The 19,552-nt window shown below is 38.5% G+C and overlaps 1 protein-coding gene across 2 annotated transcripts in view; it reads left to right on the top strand.

Annotated features, from left to right (window-relative positions):
- The window catches only part of COL4A1 (collagen type IV alpha 1 chain), a 113,196-nt gene that overhangs the window by 84,621 nt on the left and 9,023 nt on the right, over positions 1-19,552 (top strand). For both annotated transcript variants that reach the window (XM_046904336.1, NM_001162399.4), the window contains 21 exons: positions 1,335-1,432; positions 1,761-1,911; positions 2,230-2,343; positions 2,760-2,927; positions 3,496-3,585; positions 4,306-4,458; positions 6,132-6,230; positions 6,323-6,412; positions 7,307-7,446; positions 8,344-8,470; positions 8,577-8,657; positions 9,384-9,482; positions 9,987-10,037; positions 11,849-12,034; positions 12,714-12,847; positions 14,861-14,933; positions 15,716-15,787; positions 16,103-16,231; positions 17,654-17,752; positions 18,401-18,613; positions 19,227-19,404. In XM_046904336.1, coding sequence (XP_046760292.1) covers positions 1,335-1,432; positions 1,761-1,911; positions 2,230-2,343; positions 2,760-2,927; positions 3,496-3,585; positions 4,306-4,458; positions 6,132-6,230; positions 6,323-6,412; positions 7,307-7,446; positions 8,344-8,470; positions 8,577-8,657; positions 9,384-9,482; positions 9,987-10,037; positions 11,849-12,034; positions 12,714-12,847; positions 14,861-14,933; positions 15,716-15,787; positions 16,103-16,231; positions 17,654-17,752; positions 18,401-18,613; positions 19,227-19,404 — 2,545 coding nt within the window. The remainder of the gene's footprint in view (positions 1-1,334; positions 1,433-1,760; positions 1,912-2,229; positions 2,344-2,759; positions 2,928-3,495; positions 3,586-4,305; positions 4,459-6,131; positions 6,231-6,322; positions 6,413-7,306; positions 7,447-8,343; positions 8,471-8,576; positions 8,658-9,383; positions 9,483-9,986; positions 10,038-11,848; positions 12,035-12,713; positions 12,848-14,860; positions 14,934-15,715; positions 15,788-16,102; positions 16,232-17,653; positions 17,753-18,400; positions 18,614-19,226; positions 19,405-19,552) is intronic.

The raw sequence follows: 19,552 nt of genomic DNA, 5'->3' as shown, positions 1-19,552 counted from the left end.
CTGCTGCTCCTCATTCTGCTCTAGATGACTGGTCTTTGGACAGACACCTCAACTCCTAGACTCTTTTGTCTTCATTATTATTCCATTTACTGAAATTCGCCACACAACAAACTGGGAGGGTCAGAAAGACTTTTAGAAAAGAAAAGGCAGATCTACCTATGAAGACCTCTAGTTCATCCAAAACTGCCATGACATTGAACAGAAGAGTTTCATAGCATCTAGAAAAGGATTGCTGCATGCTCTTCGATGCCAGTGAGAATGAAATGATATGTAAAACACTCTTCATTCAAATACTCTTCCTTCAATGCAGCTCTGTTCCATGACTTTTCTAGGGCTTGGCTTAAAGGTGGAATTTTGTACTCCCTCAGATCTTTACCTAGGATAGGAGCTTCATTTCAATTTACTGAATGTGTGGTGGTATTCAGGAAGCACTATCTTTAAGGGATCTGCAGAATACTGTCTGTATTCTTTCTGGCATTCAGAAGACTGTCCATGGGCCAGCTGTGGCATAGAAACATGTATGACCCACAATGATATGTGTAGGACATGTTAGGCTACACAGACTGATCAGAAGGTGCTGACTCCAAGATGGCTTCTGTTGTGCATCCCTCAGTCTTACATCCCACATATTGACTAACTGTTCTGCCTACGAAGAAGCAAAATTGCTTCTCACAGGTTCTTGGTGATACCAGGCTAAGTATTCACAGGTAGGCCAATAGTCGTATCAAGAGAAAAGAATGGAACTTATTGTATAACTGGTGAAGGGGCTCTCTGACTGTACAGCACTCCTTTTAGGGAAGCAGCTTAGGTCCAAGAGATGCTCTCCATTCAGTGGCTGGGCCTTATACAAGTCCAGGATGGCTCCATCCTGGGTCCGCCCCATCTGGTCATGCAGGGATCACAGGTGCAAACAATTTGCCTGTGCTCCCTGGGCCAGCCACACTCCGTCACCAAGTGCTCAGTCAACAGATCAAACCCTGCAAACAGTTCCCCTATAGTTGCCCTCTCTGAAGAAGACTTTTGGAACACAGCTTTGCAGACAGGATGTTTCTCAATGATGCTAACCCACAAGGGTTTAATTAAAGAGCACTTAGAATTTATTTCTTTGTGGCACGAAACTCAGTGTTTAATTCTCTGTTCACAGAATCACGAAGTGTTCTCTGTTGAGAACACTGATGGTTTGGATGCTGGCATCCCTAGAAATTTGATGTAAGAGCCTACAGACCTTTTAAGCATGACCCTCTGAGGGTTTGAGTAGTTCAGTTGGAGGTGTGAAGAAATAATAGGGGATGCTTATGGGAACAGGTAGTAATGATATGGGCTTTATTTTGTAGGTTTCCCAGGTCAGCCTGGCTCACCTGGTCCGCCGGGTACTCCTGGAACCCCTGGCCTGGATGGTTTTCCAGGCACACCAGGTTTACAAGGTCAAAAAGTAAGTGTCTGCTGCTGATGCTGCTTTCTCTGACTGTTCATGTGAACAGGACTCTGAGCAAATATCCTGCTTTTTATTTAAAAAACAAACAAACAAACAGACAAACAAAAAACAACGTTGGCCAAACTGTCCTATATCTTGTGTTTCTTCTCACTGTACAGACAAAAGAAGAAAGTAGACGAATGTTTGATGTTAACTCTGAATGGCTTGTGTTTATGCCCTGAAGTCATGTGTAGTGTTAGTTTTTCTGAGTAGTTTAAATACATTCAGTCAATCAGTTCTCGGTTTTGATGTATTAATTCCCAATCTGTCATGTTTTTATGGCTAGGGTGAACCTGGAGTGGGTCTCCCTGGTCCTAAAGGGTTACCAGGCATCCCAGGTCCAGCTGGCATCCCTGGAGAAAAAGGAAATCCAGGGCTGCCTGGCTTACGAGGTGAACAAGGATTCCCAGGTGTACCTGGACAACAAGGATTCAGAGGTAATATTGTCAGAAAAATAAAGATACAGTTCTGTATTTCTTTTTTATAGTTACTCCCCTGTAGAAGCAGCAAAAAGCCTATTCACCACTTAAATCCTACTGGTTTCTCAAGGTGTTCTCATTTTTCCTTTCTCTCTCCTCCTTTTCACCTGCCACAACTACTAGCAAATGTCAAGCACCAAAAAGCAACCGTTTCCCTGAGCCCAGGCGGGAGGCATTAGAGGCTGAAATGTTTTGTTGGCCAAGTGGTTTCTAAGCATCTGTCCAGTAGTTTCAGCAAACAAGGTCTCAAGGACTCTGGTCTCTGTCTCCCAACAGGAGATCCAGGCCTCCCTGGACTACAGGGCTTGCCAGGCCCCCAGGGCTCACCAGGAGTGGGCCCACCGGGATTGCCAGGGCCCGCTGGGCAGCCAGGACCTGAGGGGCCACCAGGTGAGAGAAAAATGCTCCTGTGCTGATGATGGGAAGTGCTTTTTGTTTCTTTGTTTTGCATATATCATTGTTGATATTCACAAAAGCATTGCTCATGAACTGCTTTGCAATGTAAGATCCGTGGTGGGGTCATGAGGAGCATGGCAGCAGACCTCATCCAACTGCTTTGTAAAGCAGGGTGAGGACTGAGAAATTGTCTGTCATTTTGTTCAATCTCCTCAGGTTACTGTGGCTAATACATACTGGATTGAGGCAGCAGGCAGGAAATGAGGAATATTTCTGTTCTTTTGAAGTAAATAGAGAAACTGACTTCGACTCTTCATTCAGTAATTTCTGAGGGCATTCTTGGGTATGCTTGTTAACTGTGTTCCCTGTTTTCTTCTAAAGACTAATCCCACGTCATCTCTTTTTCATAGGATTTCCTGGAATAAAAGGAGAAAGGGGCTTCCCTGGTATCCCAGGTCTAGATATGCCAGGGCCAAAAGGAGATAAAGGTAGCCAGGGCCAGCCTGGAGTACCAGGGTCTGTGGGGCTACCTGGCCTGCCAGGTCCACAAGGATCTGTTGGACTGAAAGGATCAGCAGGTAAACATATTTACTTCTGGGAAAGTAATTTACCTTGGAAACTGCTGTCTTTGACAACTGTTTTATTAAGTCCTGTTAGCATGCCCCTTCACTCAATTAGGAACTGATCCATCAAAGAACCTGAGCTTGGGGAAAACGTATGGGCTGCTATCAACAAAGCTTCTCTGTAGATGCGTAGCTTTAACCTCACACTGAAATCTTTTGGTGGATGAAATACAGTTATCTGCAGGAACAAGGCTTTAATCTGCAGGAATGGAAGATGATTATTCAGTGATATAATGTGGTTTTAATAAAGCCTTTGTTGATGACAGCATTGTTTTACTGTAGTTGGAAGTTTTAAGAATCTGTCAAAAACCTATTACAAATTGTTTTATTCTGGTTTTGTAACGCTATTTTACTATTGTTTTCTCTATCAGGCTATTTTAGATTAGATCATTCTCTCTACAGTGTTTTTCCTTAAGTAGAGCAATCCTTAATATAACTAACTAGGAGTAAATCATTCCACTGATCATATTCCTTTACAGTGCTTGCTTTAGTTCTGTTATACACTCTTTCATTTTGATTTCAGGAGCCAAAGGAGAAATGGGAGTTATGGGAACTCCAGGGTTGCCAGGGACTCCTGGACCAGTTGGAGATCGAGGGTTGCCTGGTGAAAAAGGTAAGACAGAGATTTTTCTCAAAATTTTCTAGAATATTTTAAAATAAACTTTTTTTTCCCAACTGAAGAGAAGTCTGAAAATAACGAAATACGGGGAATATATATGCTTGGCCTATATATGCTTGGCCTAAGGAATGTATTATGTTCTGTAACATCCCTGTAAGTTAGAAATGGTATAATCTAGAAAGCCATATCCAAGGAGCAGTCATGTATTTGGGCTGTTCTTCAACAACATAAGGGTTGGCTAGGTAAAAGGATGCTATGGGTATTGCTCCCAGAAAAATACTGCTTTTTAAGTTATAAATAGCCAGCAGGAGGGACTTAATTCAATCCTTCAATTGGTACCTGATTTTTAAATTCTTAGCCTGGTCTAGTGGTTGATGACCCTGCACATAGTAGGGGGGTAAAAACTAGATGATCATTATGGTCCTTTTCAACCCTGGTCGTTCTATGATTCTATGATTCTTAAGCTTCTATTCCCATTGTTTTGAGAGAGTGTAAAACTAATGGCTGTGAAGTAGGAAAAAGATACCACTTTTTCTCAGTAGACGTATTGCAAAGCCCTCCTATTAAAAAAAAAAAAAAAAATCTGCATCTGAGATAAAAGAAGTGTTCCAGAGCATGTTAGCCCATGTTCAAGGTTTGAATAAATAGTTGTTCTTGTCCACTAAATATCTCTGCAAAATTTTGTACTCCACTATAGCATTCTGTGCTTTACAGGTAGCCAAGGTTTGAAAGGTGTGGTTGGACCACAGGGTGAACCAGGTGTCAAAGGGGATAAAGGTGAAGCTGGTCTTCCGGGAATACCTGGAAGCATGGACACCATGGACATGGTTAGTCTCAAAGGCCAAAAGGGAGATCCTGGAGAAAAAGGTAACTTCTGTCTCTAATTAGTTAAAGTTAGAGCAGCAGTACTGTGAGTTTAGTTGTATCTTAGCTTTAGATAACAGGTTTTAAAACAAGATTTAAGAATTTCACATAGCAAATGCAAATCTTTTTCTAGCATCCTCAACTCCATAGAAATAAAGACTGAACACAGACAGAAAGGGTTTTGGTTGGATGGAAGAAGCTAGAGCTTGCTAAAAGAGTAAAGCATGTCTTTCATGTAAATAATAGAAACAGTGTTGCTATAAAGACTGATAGCAACCTGAGGGCTGGAAGGGAGCTACAGGGATAATGTAATCTTCCATTTCCTTCTACCAAATCTTTGAAACTTTCATCATTTTTTTCCGAAATAATTATAATTCTTACCCCTTCTGAATTCTTCCCAGCTTGATTGCATCCTTGTTGCAGCGCACTGTGCTGAAACAACTGAAGTAATTCAACTCAGGCGCTGCTGGAATGAAGTTTACCCTATTTGATGCTTATTTGATTTGGTTACTGACTTGGCTTGTCATTAGCTGTAATCCTTAATCTTTTTCTCCTTGACTGCTGCTTATACAATTTTATATGCTTTTGGAATACTCCTTGCCAAAAATGCAGTGTATTGAACTTAAATTTCATGATGACAATTTCCTATCTGTTCTCTAACTCTTCAAAACCTTTTCACAGCTAATCCTGTCTTTTTTTCATGCCTATCCAGTGTGATGAAATCTATAGATTACCCTAAAAAATTCTCTGTTGGGCCCAGGATGGAGCCCTTGAGACTCCTTTCCAGTTTGGCAGTGAATAACTATACTTTGTTATATTTAAACTGTGAGTACAGGAGAGTTTCCCAGTTTCCCAGTCTAGCTATCTGTTCTCTCCATGTCTGTCTACTCATCAAAGTGAGACCTGGGCTCTTATGTCCTGGCTGGGACTCAGAGAAACATAGGATGTGGACAGACAGCTTGATCAACCTAGGGTCAGAGACTGTGAGGAAGGGCAAAGGCAAGTGTGGAGTGCATCTGCCTCTGTGCTGAGATGCAGCTTCTGACAATACTTTTGAGTTTGGTGAGGCTCTTAGCTTGTAACAGTTTCACTTGGCTATCTTTCTCTCGTTTGTTTCTGATCTTGGTATATTTGTTGGGTGTGAAAAAATTTTAAACAAATCCACATAGGTTGTTTTTCATTAGTTCATTTTCTGCTATAGGTCTCTAGGTTGATTGGTTGATAGTTTTATTTCCTTTCCAGAAATCAGTATCAGACACAGTGGTTACATGTGTATAAAGAAGCTTTATAATATTAAAGATGTTTTAACATTAGACAGAACTAGGGAAATAGGACATTTCTGCCTGTGAACTGGTTGCTCACATGTACCTGCTTAGACAGCAGAACAGCCAAATCAAATCATTTTTGTTAATACTTGATATTGTCTGGCACATTAAAAATAACTCATTAATCTAACTCTCTCAACTGTTTACAACCTTTTCTCAACACTGGTTTGACTGGAGGGTTGGGTTTTAGTCAGGTGTGACTCTACTGTAGAATGTACACGATTCTTGAATTCAGCCATTCCCTGGATCAGGAGAAAGAAGCAACAGTGACAAAAATTAATTAGAAGGACCATTATATGGCATGACAATAAATTTTGCTAAAAATCATCTGTTTGTCTTCTTGGTGTCTAGGGGACCTTGGTCCAACAGGAGAAAAAGGGTTACGTGGGGAGTATGGAGAACCAGGAATTCCAGGAAGGGATGGTGAACCTGGTACTCCGGGACAACCAGGTATATCTGAAGCTAGCAATAGAGAAATTGTTAAATAAAGTACTGTAAATGACATTAACTAATGGAACTCTTAATTTCTCTGCTCTCATTAGGACCAAAAGGAGATCAAGGCCCCCCAGGGTACCCAGGAGATCCAGGAATTCCAGGGCAGAAAGGATCAGTTGGTGAAATGGGTTTGCCAGGTACTGATTGCTGATAAGTTTTATTATTATTTTTTTCCTTAAGTTAATTTGGAGCATTATGTGAAACCTATACAGAGTGTTAGTTGGTATAGATCTACTGAACGATGAAAGCATTTGCAGTGCCTGAACTGTAGGCTTTGGAGATGTTGATTTTTCAGTCCTCTTCTCAGTATACAAATAGTTCTCATTCAGTGGCTTCTTAAGTTTCTATCTGTAAGTCCTTTAACAGGGTATTAAGTGGTACTTTGTGCACCAAAAAGAAGGGATGTTTGGAGTATTTATGCTTCTGTTGCAGGTGGGCAGTTTTTCAACTGGTATCTGTTTGTCTCTCTCTCTGCCTCTGCTAGCATGTGAACTGCTTTAAGCTTCTTGTGTATTTTCCCCCTTCTAAAAAGTTTGGTGAGTTCCAGTGTACTGAACATTATTTACAAACTGCAGTGCTTTGGGGTTGTTGTGGTGGAGGGGATTTGTAAAGAACAGAATGAAGAAAAAGCTGTATCTCAACAAGGAAACTTTATCTCATTCAGATGGCCTTCTGCCCTTCCAGGAAATCAAAGATAGAAGATGGAAATGGTGGAGGGGCGCAGAAAAATATGCTACAGCAAAATCTTTGTCACTGTTGTCCTGTTGGATATGAATCATATCAACACAAACTTTTATTCAAACCCTATTATTATCAATAGCTCTGTTTTCTACTAATCCAAGACTATAACCTTCTCTTATCAGGAGAGTTCCCTTAAGGTGATGGATCCCAGAATTGAACTTACTAGGTATTGCAATGAGATAAATTGTTTTTCTAGCTCTGAGTAGTTTAGGCATAGATGAAAAATCCTTGTCAACACTGCTAAGGTGCCACTAGCTCTGATACATGCATTTTTCCTTTTCTTTTGCTAGGAACACCTGGAGAAAAGGGTCTGCCTGGAATACCAGGTTCACCAGGCACACCAGGGTTCCCTGGGCAAAAAGGTGAAAAAGGAGACAAAGGAGCAGCAGGTTTTCCTGGAATTGGCTTTCCAGGATCTCCTGGTGAGAAGGTATTTATTTACACCCCTACGGACTTAATTATCTTGTCTCTGCTGACTACCTCATTTAAAAAGATGCCATTGGCCTTTAAGCTGTTTTGTTGTATTTTCTATTATGCTCATTTAAATACCTGATGCAAAACTTGAATATATGCGCAGATTTACATGCATTCTGTTTGATGGGACCACTACTTTTGGAGTTTCCATTTATTCTATCTCTCCAGAATAAGCTAAATGTACACTGCTAGAAATTTGGTAGAGGGAAAGAACTTTTAAAAACACCGAGGAAAAAAAATTTCAAAAGGCTTCTTACAGGCAGATCAAATGGGCATGCTGAAATCTTGTTTCTATACTTTTACAAAGATATTGGGAAGCTGGAAAGAACTGTAAAATGCTCAGATAGATATTACTGAAAAGAGAACTGTATTACTACAGTCTGTAAATTTAATTTCATTTATTGTAGTATTCTAATAGGATTCTCATTTGTTTCACCTTGGTTTTTCTAGTTATACAGTGGCAGTAATACTGAATTTATAAGTAAAAATTGTAAAAATAAAACTTACTAGTTTGGTGGTAAATTTACTGAAGTCTTCAAAAAGACTTTTTTAAGATGATTAAGTGTAATCAGCAAGTTTTGAGGCTAATTTGGAAAAGCCTTTGTAAAATCCATCACAAAAAATGCATAGAAGAGTGCTCATTTTCGTGTGCAGTTATTAAGCAATTGCTAAAAAGTCAATGTTTCTGACACTGGAATTTAATGCTAAATTTAATCTAATATTTGTTTCTGAATGGAAAAAGAGTGAAATTCCTTTTAAATCCAATAGCTAAGAGCGAGTGATGTCTACCATTGCAAGTAGAAAATGTTGTTTCAGAATTAATGTGTGGTTTTCATAATGCTGCTACTTCTAGGGAGAACCAGGAAGAACAGGCAGTCCGGGTTTGTCTGGAGACAAAGGTGAAAAGGGTAATGCAGGAATTCCAGGAATGCCGGGTGCTCCAGGTCCCAAAGGATCCCCTGGCATTGCAGGATTTCCAGGCAAGTGTTGAATGCTTTAAGAAAACAGAAATTGTAGTGAAACAAATACTTTCAAACTTAGAACAAATATCCAGCATATGAACCCATGTCTTCTTGCTTTCTTTAGGGAGCCCAGGCCTCCATGGAGCAAAGGGTGAAAAAGGACTTCCTGGCTTAAGTGGCATCCCAGGCTTAAAAGGAGAACCAGGTAGAGAAGAAATATAAAACAATGCTCCCTAAAGTATTTTTCAACTCCAAGGATTTGCTAAAAGAAACACTGTGGCCCTCTACATTCATTCTGGCTCAGCTATTTCCTGTTATATTTGTTCATTTCATGAAGAAAAATTAACAGTACTGTTTCCCAGGTAAATCAATTAGTAGAGTCCATGTAGCACAGGTCTGTTTACACTGTTTGTGGAAGGGATTTTACTACCTTCTACAAGACTGGTTATTGCTGTAGTCATTAGTTATGTTGGTTTTCAGTGCATTCAAAAACAATAAAGTTGATCCATGGGCCCAAACCTGAATCACCACATTGAGCATCATCACAAAGACAAAGAGAGTAATTTCCATTGTTGTCAGGAGTATAACATTTTTGAACTTGGAGCCTGCTGTTCTTAGTTTGGTGACTGTACAATACATCACCTCACTGAACATGGGCCGTGTGATTCATAAGTCTTTGCAGGAGTTCCTACACAAAACTCTCTGAGTTTCACTGTAATTAACTATGGGGAACTCAGTAGTAGTTGAGCTGTGACTTGTGTTGACTTAATTCAGAAGTAACTTCAGAGAAAAGTTACACTTCAATCATCATATGTTATCTCTGATCTTTGTGGGAACAGAAGAATAAGTTAATCTTTTATTTAGAGAGAAAAGCATGTAGAAACAAGTCTGATGATTCATAGGTGAAATGAAAATGGCAATGGTTTTTCAGGTGAACCTGGTGTTCCTGGTCCTGCTGGTTCCATTGGTCAGAAGGGTGAACCAGGCTATGATGGGATTCCAGGCACAGCTGGTGCAAAGGGTGAACAAGGTACTGTGACCATTGTGTTATGCTTATGTGTCACAAAAATGCACAAACGGGCTAAACAAGTGTACCTGAGAGAAGAATGTGCTGGTTTTGAGATACTTTATCCTTGATCTGGAACCTACAAAAATGAAATTACTACTGCAAACTACTGACTATCATCCCTCTGTGAAGCTGATGATACAGATGAGCAACTGTGTTTAATTGATGTAATCATGAACAATTTTTTTTTTTCACAAAAGCTAGTCTTACTTTAAAAAATTGTTATGTTTTGGAATTAGTTTCCCCTTGCAAGTTAGCTGGGAAATAATGAATTATCTTCCCTTAGAGTAGAATTTTCAGTCAGACAGGACCCATTGTGCTAGATATACTCACATCACATAACAAAGTTGGTCTATGTCCTGAAGAACTATTTATTTAGATTTAATATTTGTTGAATAGTTTTGTTCATTACAGTTCAAGTGTAATTACTGTCCTATCTTCTCATCTTCTGCTGCCTCTATATTTCAGGTGTACCAGGTAGAGGAGTTCCAGGATATCCAGGTGCAAAGGGAGATAAAGGTAAAACACTTATTTAAGCAAGTGGCCAACCTCCCTCCCAACTTTCTATAAACATAATTCTGTCATTCAGACATTCTTGCTACTTCATTATTTTACATTTTCAGAGCAGGCAGAAACTCAGAGGCTCAAATACTAATTTCTGTTACAGTGGCAGCATCTTGGACATGAGTTAGATATGCCCTAAAATAGGTAATTACTCATAGTGTGGAATTTACTGCAAGCTGTGCTGTGATGAGGTAATATAAATAACTCCTGTATTTGTGTGCTGTGTTTTTGATTCCAATCATTTCTGTTTTCCTACTAATTTTGTAAGAATTGAGGTCTGGTGAGAATCTTTGCACTGGACAGCTTAAGATAACAGTTTGTGGTCAAGATACCACAGCCATTTATTTTATTTGAGTCTGTTGTGTAGCCTTGATACAATCATATTTATTTCTAAAACAGGTATTCTCTCTAGCTCAGTAGAGCATGTCTAAACTATGCACAGGAGCATGGTGCAGAGGTGCCAAAAATCAGAGACCAAATGAGGTCTTACTGAAAACTATTATCTGAACTCAAGACTTACTACCTTGAGTATAGGCACACAGTTACCACAATTTGAAGACCACTTCTGGTTTCCACAAAATGTGTCAGTACATTGTGCTGTGAGATTGGCTTGATCGGCTCGAGTCAGTATTTGTTCAAAGTGTATGTATGCACCATGTTCCACATCAAAATGTTGCTGATTTAAAAAAAAAAGTGTTGTATACAATTAAAGGATTTTTAATTTTGAAAGTGCAGAAAATAAAAAAAGATTCAGCTGGTTTCCATCTATAAAATCTACATGACATGACAAATTCAGGAGAATTCACATCGCTTGAAATATCACTGTCTTATATCATTCATGCTGTAAGTACAGGATACTTGTGCAGACAATCAGTAGTGATGAACCATCAATTTAGAACATTATATTTACCATCTCAGAGTAATTAACAGTCACTCTGATTGGTCTTGTATTAGAGAATTATTTTAATAAGCAAATTTTCTAGTCACAGCTCAGTAAAGCATGTAAGATGCTAGATAATGAAATCACTTTTCCCATCCCAACCATTTTGTGCAGTTTGCCAATACAGCTCATTTAAAAATACCTCGTCTTTGAGTAAATAGCAATCCAACTGACATCATTTGTGTTCTGAAAGTACTGTAGTTCCAAAAAGCAAGTGTTTCTTCTGTTAGGCAAGGAGCTGGGGAAGTATTCTTTATGCATTTTATTTTTCTTATTATTATACTTTATACTAGCTATTCTATATCTTTTTCTTCAATCATGATCAAAAATTCAACTAAATTGCAAATATTTAGTATTTGTACGATCTTGAAAGTAAGTACTAGGTTTTATCTGGATCGTAGTAAGCATATTCCCTTTCTCTCCAATAGCAAGTTCTTTAGTGCTTATTAAAGTAAAACATCAATTATTTGCATGTGACAATAATAATTGTAATGAAATAAGGATTCATGGGGATTTGTTCCTTGTGGAAGGGCTGACAGAGATGTTAAATGTTCATCTGTTTTTATAGTGAGTGCAAATACCACAGTGGTCAGTTTAGCTAACAAAAGATGTTTTGGTTAACCTACTCTTTTCTCTCATTTCCTATCAATGATATAGAGAATAATACACTTTTCCTGAAGTTCTGCATTTTTTATGCAAATATATAAAGGCAACGTTAATATTTTCTTAAGAAATACAGCTTATTACGAGAGGATAATAAGGCAGAAGATTTTATTGATGGTGATCTTTTCTCTAATCAAGTTTTGGGTTTCTTTTCAACTTTTAGGTGCAAAGGGTGAAGTGGGTTTCCCAGGATCCCCAGGAATTCCAGGGATTCCAGGCTTAAAAGGAGAACAAGGGTATGCTGGCCCACCCGGCCCTAAAGGCAACCAAGGTCTTCCTGGACTACCAGGAAGTGCAATTGAGGGCCCTAAAGGAGACAGAGGACCACAAGGCCAACCCGGCCTTCCAGGTAATTCTTCATCCTAATATTAATCTGCTGTTAATCAATTTTCCCCACTAATTGATTAGTAATATAACCAATATTGCATGTTGTTTTTTATCCTCTGCTTAGAGACCTAGGAACAGCTATCCTTCATAAGCAGTTTGGCGTTATGTCATAGGGCAGGTAGATTTGATGTCCTCAGGCTGTTAGCTTTTTCCAGAAGTTTTTCTGACATTGAGACTTTGGCTCTCATTTCCACCTGTTTCCCTCTAAGCTTTATTTACTGATTTGGGGTAGCCACGGCTATATGTTCCTCTGTCCTGGAGTGTTAATCTATTTAAAAATAGCCAGTGTGGCCTTACTGTAGCAAGCACTGTGCTGAAGGTTAAGGAGGAGAGTAGAGCAGAGCTGTAATACATCTCTAGCACATTCATACCTGAGAATCTACACTGTGTTTTTCTGCTCATATAGAACTCTCTACATTATTGTCTGTCAGTCACAGACATAACAAATGATAGACGCCCAGTCAGATGGGTAATTGCATACACCTCCCTGCAACAGATTCTCCTGAATATTTTCTTGAATTATTGATAATTACTTTAATTCCACCCTTCTGCATTTTGAGACAGCTCGAACTCCAGAAGGTACTGCTTTTGTACAGAACAAATTTTGCTTCTAAATATTTTCTTTTTCCTCTGGTTTGTAGGTTTACCAGGTCCAACGGGGCCACCAGGACCTCCAGGTCTGAAGGGAGCTAAAGGAGAGCAGGGAAGCGATGGCTGGCCTGGAACTCCTGGAGGTCCAGGAGATAAAGGCGATCCAGGTTTCCAGGGACTGCCAGTAAGTAACTTTCCACACACTATCTGGACTTGCAGAAACCTGGTTCATATAATTAATGGGTATATTAATCACAGATATTTCATGTTCATAATAATGATACTTTATGCTCAAAATGACTTTGGACTTAATGCTGATGATGTAAAGTCAGTTTCAAAACGTGGGATCTTGGCAATTTTTTTTGTCTTTGAGAGCATCATTTTATGATACGAGCTCTAAACATAGTATATATCCAAGTACCATTCCAATATACTTTTCCTTCAAATTGTTAAATTAGGGAATTTTAAAGCTTTTTACAGATTGATATTCCACTTCAAGACTGTTTTTTAAGAATGAGAAATGGCAAAGGATTTTGACTGCGTGTCTTCAATCAGAACAAAATGCTTTAGTATCCTTCAGCCACAGTGCTCAGCATCAGTTTGTCAACCCAATGTGAAATACAGCAATGAGACTTATTTCAATACTAAACTTCCTCTCGTGGGGCTAAAGATGAGTTTCTGATGTCTTTATCCTTTTCCTTGTGACTGTCTCTGCCCTGTTTACGTATCAGATTAAATTGTTTCTAGAGGTCTACTGATACTTGGAAACCTAAATGGAAATTAAGGTAAATCATGAGTGAATGATACAACCAATCCAGAAAGTCTATCCAAAAAAGGAAATGCAGAAGTCAGACCCTGAAATACAAGTTCCATTATAAATTAGTCTGTTCTATAATTATAAGCTAAAACAGAAGTTATTAAGAAGCCCCAAATTTTACTGAGATTGTCTGACTCTTGATTGTCTTCTGAATGAATCGCAGCCCTTCTGATTTGTGCTGCAGAAGTCAGTGTTAAGATACAAAAGAAGGGCCATTTCTTTAAAAAATTCTACACAGTGTGGTAGTACGACTGTAGGAAACCAGGTAGCTTGGCATTATGAGTGCCTCTCTTACCACTCAAAGGGTAGGATTTCTTTCATTTAACTTAGGAAGCCTTACTGTTGACATTCGTTTTTGAGATAGCCATCTCTTCTTCCTTTATAGTCAGTGAAAAGGGTACAGATCCATTTTTCTTACCTTAACATAAATATCTTACCTGCATCAGATGAAAAATCACTTCTGTGTATATCTCTTCTGTTGCTATTGTAAAATGAGATGAATCAGTGTTATTTTTCACTGAGTAATCAAGTCACATCTCCAACCTCTGATTGGTAGGTTACTTAGGAAAGGGATTTTGTTTCTTTCCTCCACATGTGTTTTACATTATATTACAGAGGGAACTGTCATCACTGTGTTGCTTCAGACTTGGGTTAGCAATTAGCTGGGAAAAAACTCTAAGTTATACTTAAAAGTGTTTTGCATGTAAGCTGTAATAGGTGAAAGAAGAAAAGCACGTTGGCAGTCAGGAAAGTAGCTACTTACAGTATCTTCTGAAACACGGGCTTTGTTTTCCTTGAAGTTAAGCTATTATAAACTTGTCATTAACTTCAGTGGAGCAGTTTGTAACAATGAAGGCCAGAGGAAGATTTCATATTGTTTAAAAAGTTCTTTAGTATTTTAGCCCTATTGAAAAGTGAAAACCTTCAAAGGTTTATGAATTTTTGAGTACATTTAATTTCATTCCATGTGTGAATGTAGAAGTTTTTAAGTTTGCTGTAATCTAGAATTACCTTATTTGATAACCTACTGTCTGATGGAGATGCACTGTAATTAGTGTTTCATTTGCTGATATTTATGCTTGCTGATGCTTCTCATGATGACATGGTATATGATTGAATACTTACTTATTATCTACACTGTTGATGAGACACCTCATTCTGATTTAGTATTTTGTGAGGCAAAAAAATAGTTTAATAAGATACCAAACTTGTTCGTGTAGGAGAAGCTTCTTCTCTAATCACTGAAGAGAATGATTCCATAAATGTAATGACTTTTCCCTCATATTATTTTTTTCATAGGTTTCCAAAACTAAACAGGCTATTTGAAAGTCATATCATAATATTGTAAGATTACTGTACTTCATTTTCTCTTTTGTACAGGGTAGTCCTGGTTTGCCAGGAGGTGCTGGTGAAAAGGGTGATCTAGGGCCTCCAGGTGTTCCAGGTGTTCCAGGTGAGGAGGAACTTTGGCATATTCCTAAAAAGCTGGATCAGTCCTTCAATTCCTTCCTCTCAAAAAATAAAAATAAATAATAATAATAAAATGCTCAGAGAATGTTGACATTGTTACAGGATATTTGAAACAAAACATTGAAAGCTGCATCAAAAAGCAATTAAGAATATTGGGATTTTTCTTTTCCTCCTTTCCTCCTTTCCTCCTTTCCTCCTTTCCTCCTTTCCTCCTTTCCTCCTTTCCTCCTTTCCTCCTTTCCTCCTTTCCTCCTTTCCTCCTTTCCTCCTTTCCTCCTTTCCTCCTTTCTTCCTTTCTTTTTTCTTTTTTTTAATCTTTTTCCTGTTTTCTTACTTGACCGATTTTAAGTGCAGATTTTCTTTAGAAAATAGATACAAATTCAGTTGTTTGGACATTACCACTCAAGAATCATCAGGATTTTCATGAGTAAGAGAGGCAAGTGTTATGGCTGTATTGGAGGAAACATGTATTCAATATATCTTCTAAATTGTTGTTACTGTCATCATCAAATACATGAAAACACTGTATGTAGAAAAAATACAGTTATTAATATAAAAAAAATCTACTAGTTTAGAAAGAATATTAATTAAATAAAGAGAAATTTGTTTTCAATCATCAGTTCTTTATTGACAGTGCATTTGGTACCTGTGTGAATAAAGCTGTGGTTCTTGCATGATCATGGGATCATACCTGATTATTCTAAACCTGTGCTTTCAAATAAAGAAACTATTGAGCATTCACATAGACATTCTCTTTGGCTTTAGGTCCAAAAGGATCTGCAGGCTTCCCAGGCCTCAAGGGTGAGCGAGGTGACCAAGGTCTTCCTGGATCTAAAGGTAATAATGTGCAGACTAGCTGCTGCTTTTGTTTTTTTCTTTTTTTCCCAGATTTTATTATTAAAATGGTTATTTGTGACTAACCAATGCATACCTCAGCTATGCTCTTATTAGGTATAAAAAGATAGAATATGAAAACAGATGCTGTGATATCACTATCTACTTGTTCAGATTAGTTTTGAGTGTTGAGTAGATCTTTGGATAGAGTCTTGTTTCTTTTTCTTGCTTTGCAAGATCAATATTGAGGCTTTCATAGTATTAGATTCTTCAAATGGGAATATGAGGTAACTAATTAATTTTCTATTAATTTTCCAGGTTTACAAGGCCCGCCGGGCCCCCCAGGTGCTTTTCAGCTTATCAAAGGAGATCCTGGCTTACCTGGCCCGGTAGGACCAGTTGGTCTCAAAGGATTCCCAGGACATCCAGGTCCCAAAGGACAGCAAGGTGAGAGAATTTGTAACTTGCCAGTAGAGATACATTTTAAGTAATGCAAAAATAGGCTAATGACAGGCTAGACACCAGAAGATTTTTGATGTAGCACTATCCAGCTTTTTATAAGCCACTCAAATTTTGTTGGCCAAGATGGAAGAGAGTACTTCTCTTTGAAGCTCTTCCAAAGCAGTGCCAGAAATAAATGCCTTCCTAGTGATTTTTATAGGCTCACTCTCTGTAGTCATCACACCCGTATCTGAGATCAGTGGTAAACAGGATGACATGCAACAATTCCCAGAAGGTATTTAGTTGAGTGTCTTCTGTCTTTAACCTTGAATCCAAACTTAATTGCTGTATATCTCTGAGTGAGGGCAAGCCTGAGGAAAAACACCTTGATCCTGGAGTGGTAAGGGCTCCTTGGGAAAGCTTGTCCCATAGTCCTCAAATTTCACTCTTAGCCCAAATACTGCAATTCCTATATAGAAAAGATGAACTGCAAAAATAAAACACAATGGGAAATAAGGGAATGGAGCAAAGGGCTAGACTACACAGGAGTGTGTATCCTTCAGAGTGACCGGGCATGGAGAGCTGGAGCTCAGAAACATTCTTCAGTTATTAAGATTTTAAGGGAAAGCCTTGTTCCTGATTGTTTTTTAAGAAGAGGAGGAGGAATTATGGTGGAATACAGTGATATTTTCCTTTTTTTTTCTGTTTAATACAGAAGAAAATATGTAAATTCGCTCTTGAAGGTAGGATCACAACTTCGTGACTATTACCCATTAGGAAGTAGGGTATGCTATCTCAGTGACTGGGCATAGCATGCGTTTGCTTCTATGGGTTCTATTGCTGTTCTGTAGCAGTTAGTTCAGTACAATAATAAAATGTTACTTTTTAAAGAAAAGGACAGTTGTGACTTACTAAAGCTACCGATATGCCACAGAAAGGCTGGTACGGTATGATGGTGTTAATTTATTTTTCACAAAGTTGTAGTTATTGAGTTTGTGTAGTACTCAAAGCATCTGCTGATGCTGAAACTAATAAAAGGAAGACACGATAGATGTTTGGAAACCTGTTCTTTGTTTTTTTCTAGTTTTTCTGTTGTTCGTGACCATACTTTTTATTGTATATTTTTCAACGTGTTGTATGATAAGCATACGGATGAGACCACTGTCTTTCCTTTTCATAGTCCAGGCAAATACCAGTTGTTTTAGAAGCACACACTCCGCTTATTTTTTCTGTTCTGTTCATCTCTACTACAGTGATTTTATCTGCACTAACCTACATAGTTGCTGTAGATACTGAAGTATGCACACTGAATCTGTGTGAGCATAGTCTGTACTGAAGAGTGCCAGTGCTGTCTACTACATCAGAAGCTGGAAGTCAGAACTGACATGACATAGAATTCAGTAATAACTATTCTTTGTTTTTAAACAGGAGTAACAGGGCCTTCAGGTGTACCTGGACCACCTGGTAGTCCAGGGTTTGATGGCAGACCAGGGCAAAAAGGAGAAGTTGGTCCTTATGGTCCCCCAGGTAAGCAGATGACTTCTGTGAAGACTTGATGCCTTCATAGAAAAATAACGTGAGAGATTAGGTATGAAAGTACATAATCTTAGTTCTTTAGTTATATAGGCAGGGCTAAACAGCACACATGGTTCACAAGATCTGAAATTGTCTGCAGGTGCTGCAGGAAGGTCTGCTAGAAGTAGATTCTGGTAAATTATCTTTAAGGTATCTTCCAACCCAAAACATTCTGTTTTTGTATCGTGAGAGAGAGGGAGAGAGAGATCTGTGATAATATGTACATATATACACACATATATATAATATAATAAACCATAATATGGTCACAGTATCACTATGGATATTGTTGCTTCCAAGAGTTTACTGACGTTTGAATGTTTCACAAAAGGTAAATTTTAAAAATTGTGGTATGTTTTGAACAATTCAATTGTTTTCTGAAGTTTATGAATAGTTAGTTAAACCAATTCTTGAGATTCTGTTATGTAGTATAATTAAAACCTGTTAAAATTCAGTGTTTTTTCCTTAGATGCTCTCAAATGTATTACAGTAACTATACAAATAACAAATGATTGTTTACTGCTACCTAAGTTCAGGCAAGCTAACTCTCAGATACCAGGTGATGTCTGTAGAGATTAAAGAAGACTCTTTCTATTGTAGGGCCCAGAGGAATCCCTGGTCCACCTGGCCCTGAAGGTTTGCCTGGGGCTATGGGTCCACCAGGTGCAGCATCTGTTGCTCATGGCTTCCTTGTCACCAGACACAGTCAAACCACTGAAGAACCACAATGTCCATTTGGAACAAGGCTGATTTACCATGGCTACTCCCTTCTTTATGTACAAGGAAATGAAAGAGCACATGGTCAAGATCTGGGTAAGGAGAGACTTAGTATTCAAGTAAAATTAATACAAATTGAACAAACCAAATGTTTCTTTGATTTGTAAAGCTGTATGGAGCATGATCAGCATGATGGAACTCTTTTGGTTCAGCTGAAACAGAAATTTAAGGGAAGTCCTCTACTGGTATCTACAGCTAACTAATGGGAGGGCAGATAGAAGATGGATCCGGACCCTCCTCAGAAGGGTTCACTGATACTTGAAGAAGCAACAGACATAAGGATGAGATATTCTAGTGAGATAAATTATTTTTCACTGTAGCTGTGCTCACGCACTGGATTAAGAACCTGAAGAGGTTGTTGCATCTCTGTCTTTGGAGACACTCATAACTCAATTGAGTATGGACCTGAGCAATGTGATCCAATTGGCGCGGGTTATGATAGGAGACCTTTAGAGATCTATTCCAGTCTAAATTACTCTTTCATTGTGCAGGCAAGACTAGGCTATTTCCCTGCCCTGTTCCTTCTTTATGAAGTTGAGATATCAAGATAGAGTTTGTTCTAGGCCCTTCAGAGCAAGTGTTGTCTGCTTTTAAACAACTGATAGTGGTTTAACAAAAATGGGCTAACAAGTAACCTTTCACTTTTCAGGCACTGCAGGGAGCTGTCTTCGTAAATTTAGTACTATGCCTTTCTTATTTTGCAATATCAACAATGTATGTAACTTTGCATCAAGGAATGACTATTCCTACTGGCTGTCCACTCCTGAACCCATGCCAATGAGTATGGCACCTATCACTGGTGAAAGTATCAGACCATTCATCAGCAGGTACAGTTTAAATTCTGTTGTGTTTATAAAATGAAGAAACCCATGAAAGGTGTGCATGGTACTTTATTTCCTTGCAAAAGGCTCATGTTATATATGCTTTTATTTTTTGCCCTTAAATTTAAAATTTGAGTTCTTTTGACGAAGTGCC

This window comes from Gallus gallus, chromosome 1 (genome assembly GCF_016699485.2).
Source record: "Gallus gallus isolate bGalGal1 chromosome 1, bGalGal1.mat.broiler.GRCg7b, whole genome shotgun sequence".
Classification (NCBI taxonomy): Eukaryota; Metazoa; Chordata; class Aves; order Galliformes; family Phasianidae; genus Gallus; species Gallus gallus.
Note: the sequence above shows the minus strand (reverse complement) of the source record. Positions and strands in the feature narration are given on the sequence as shown.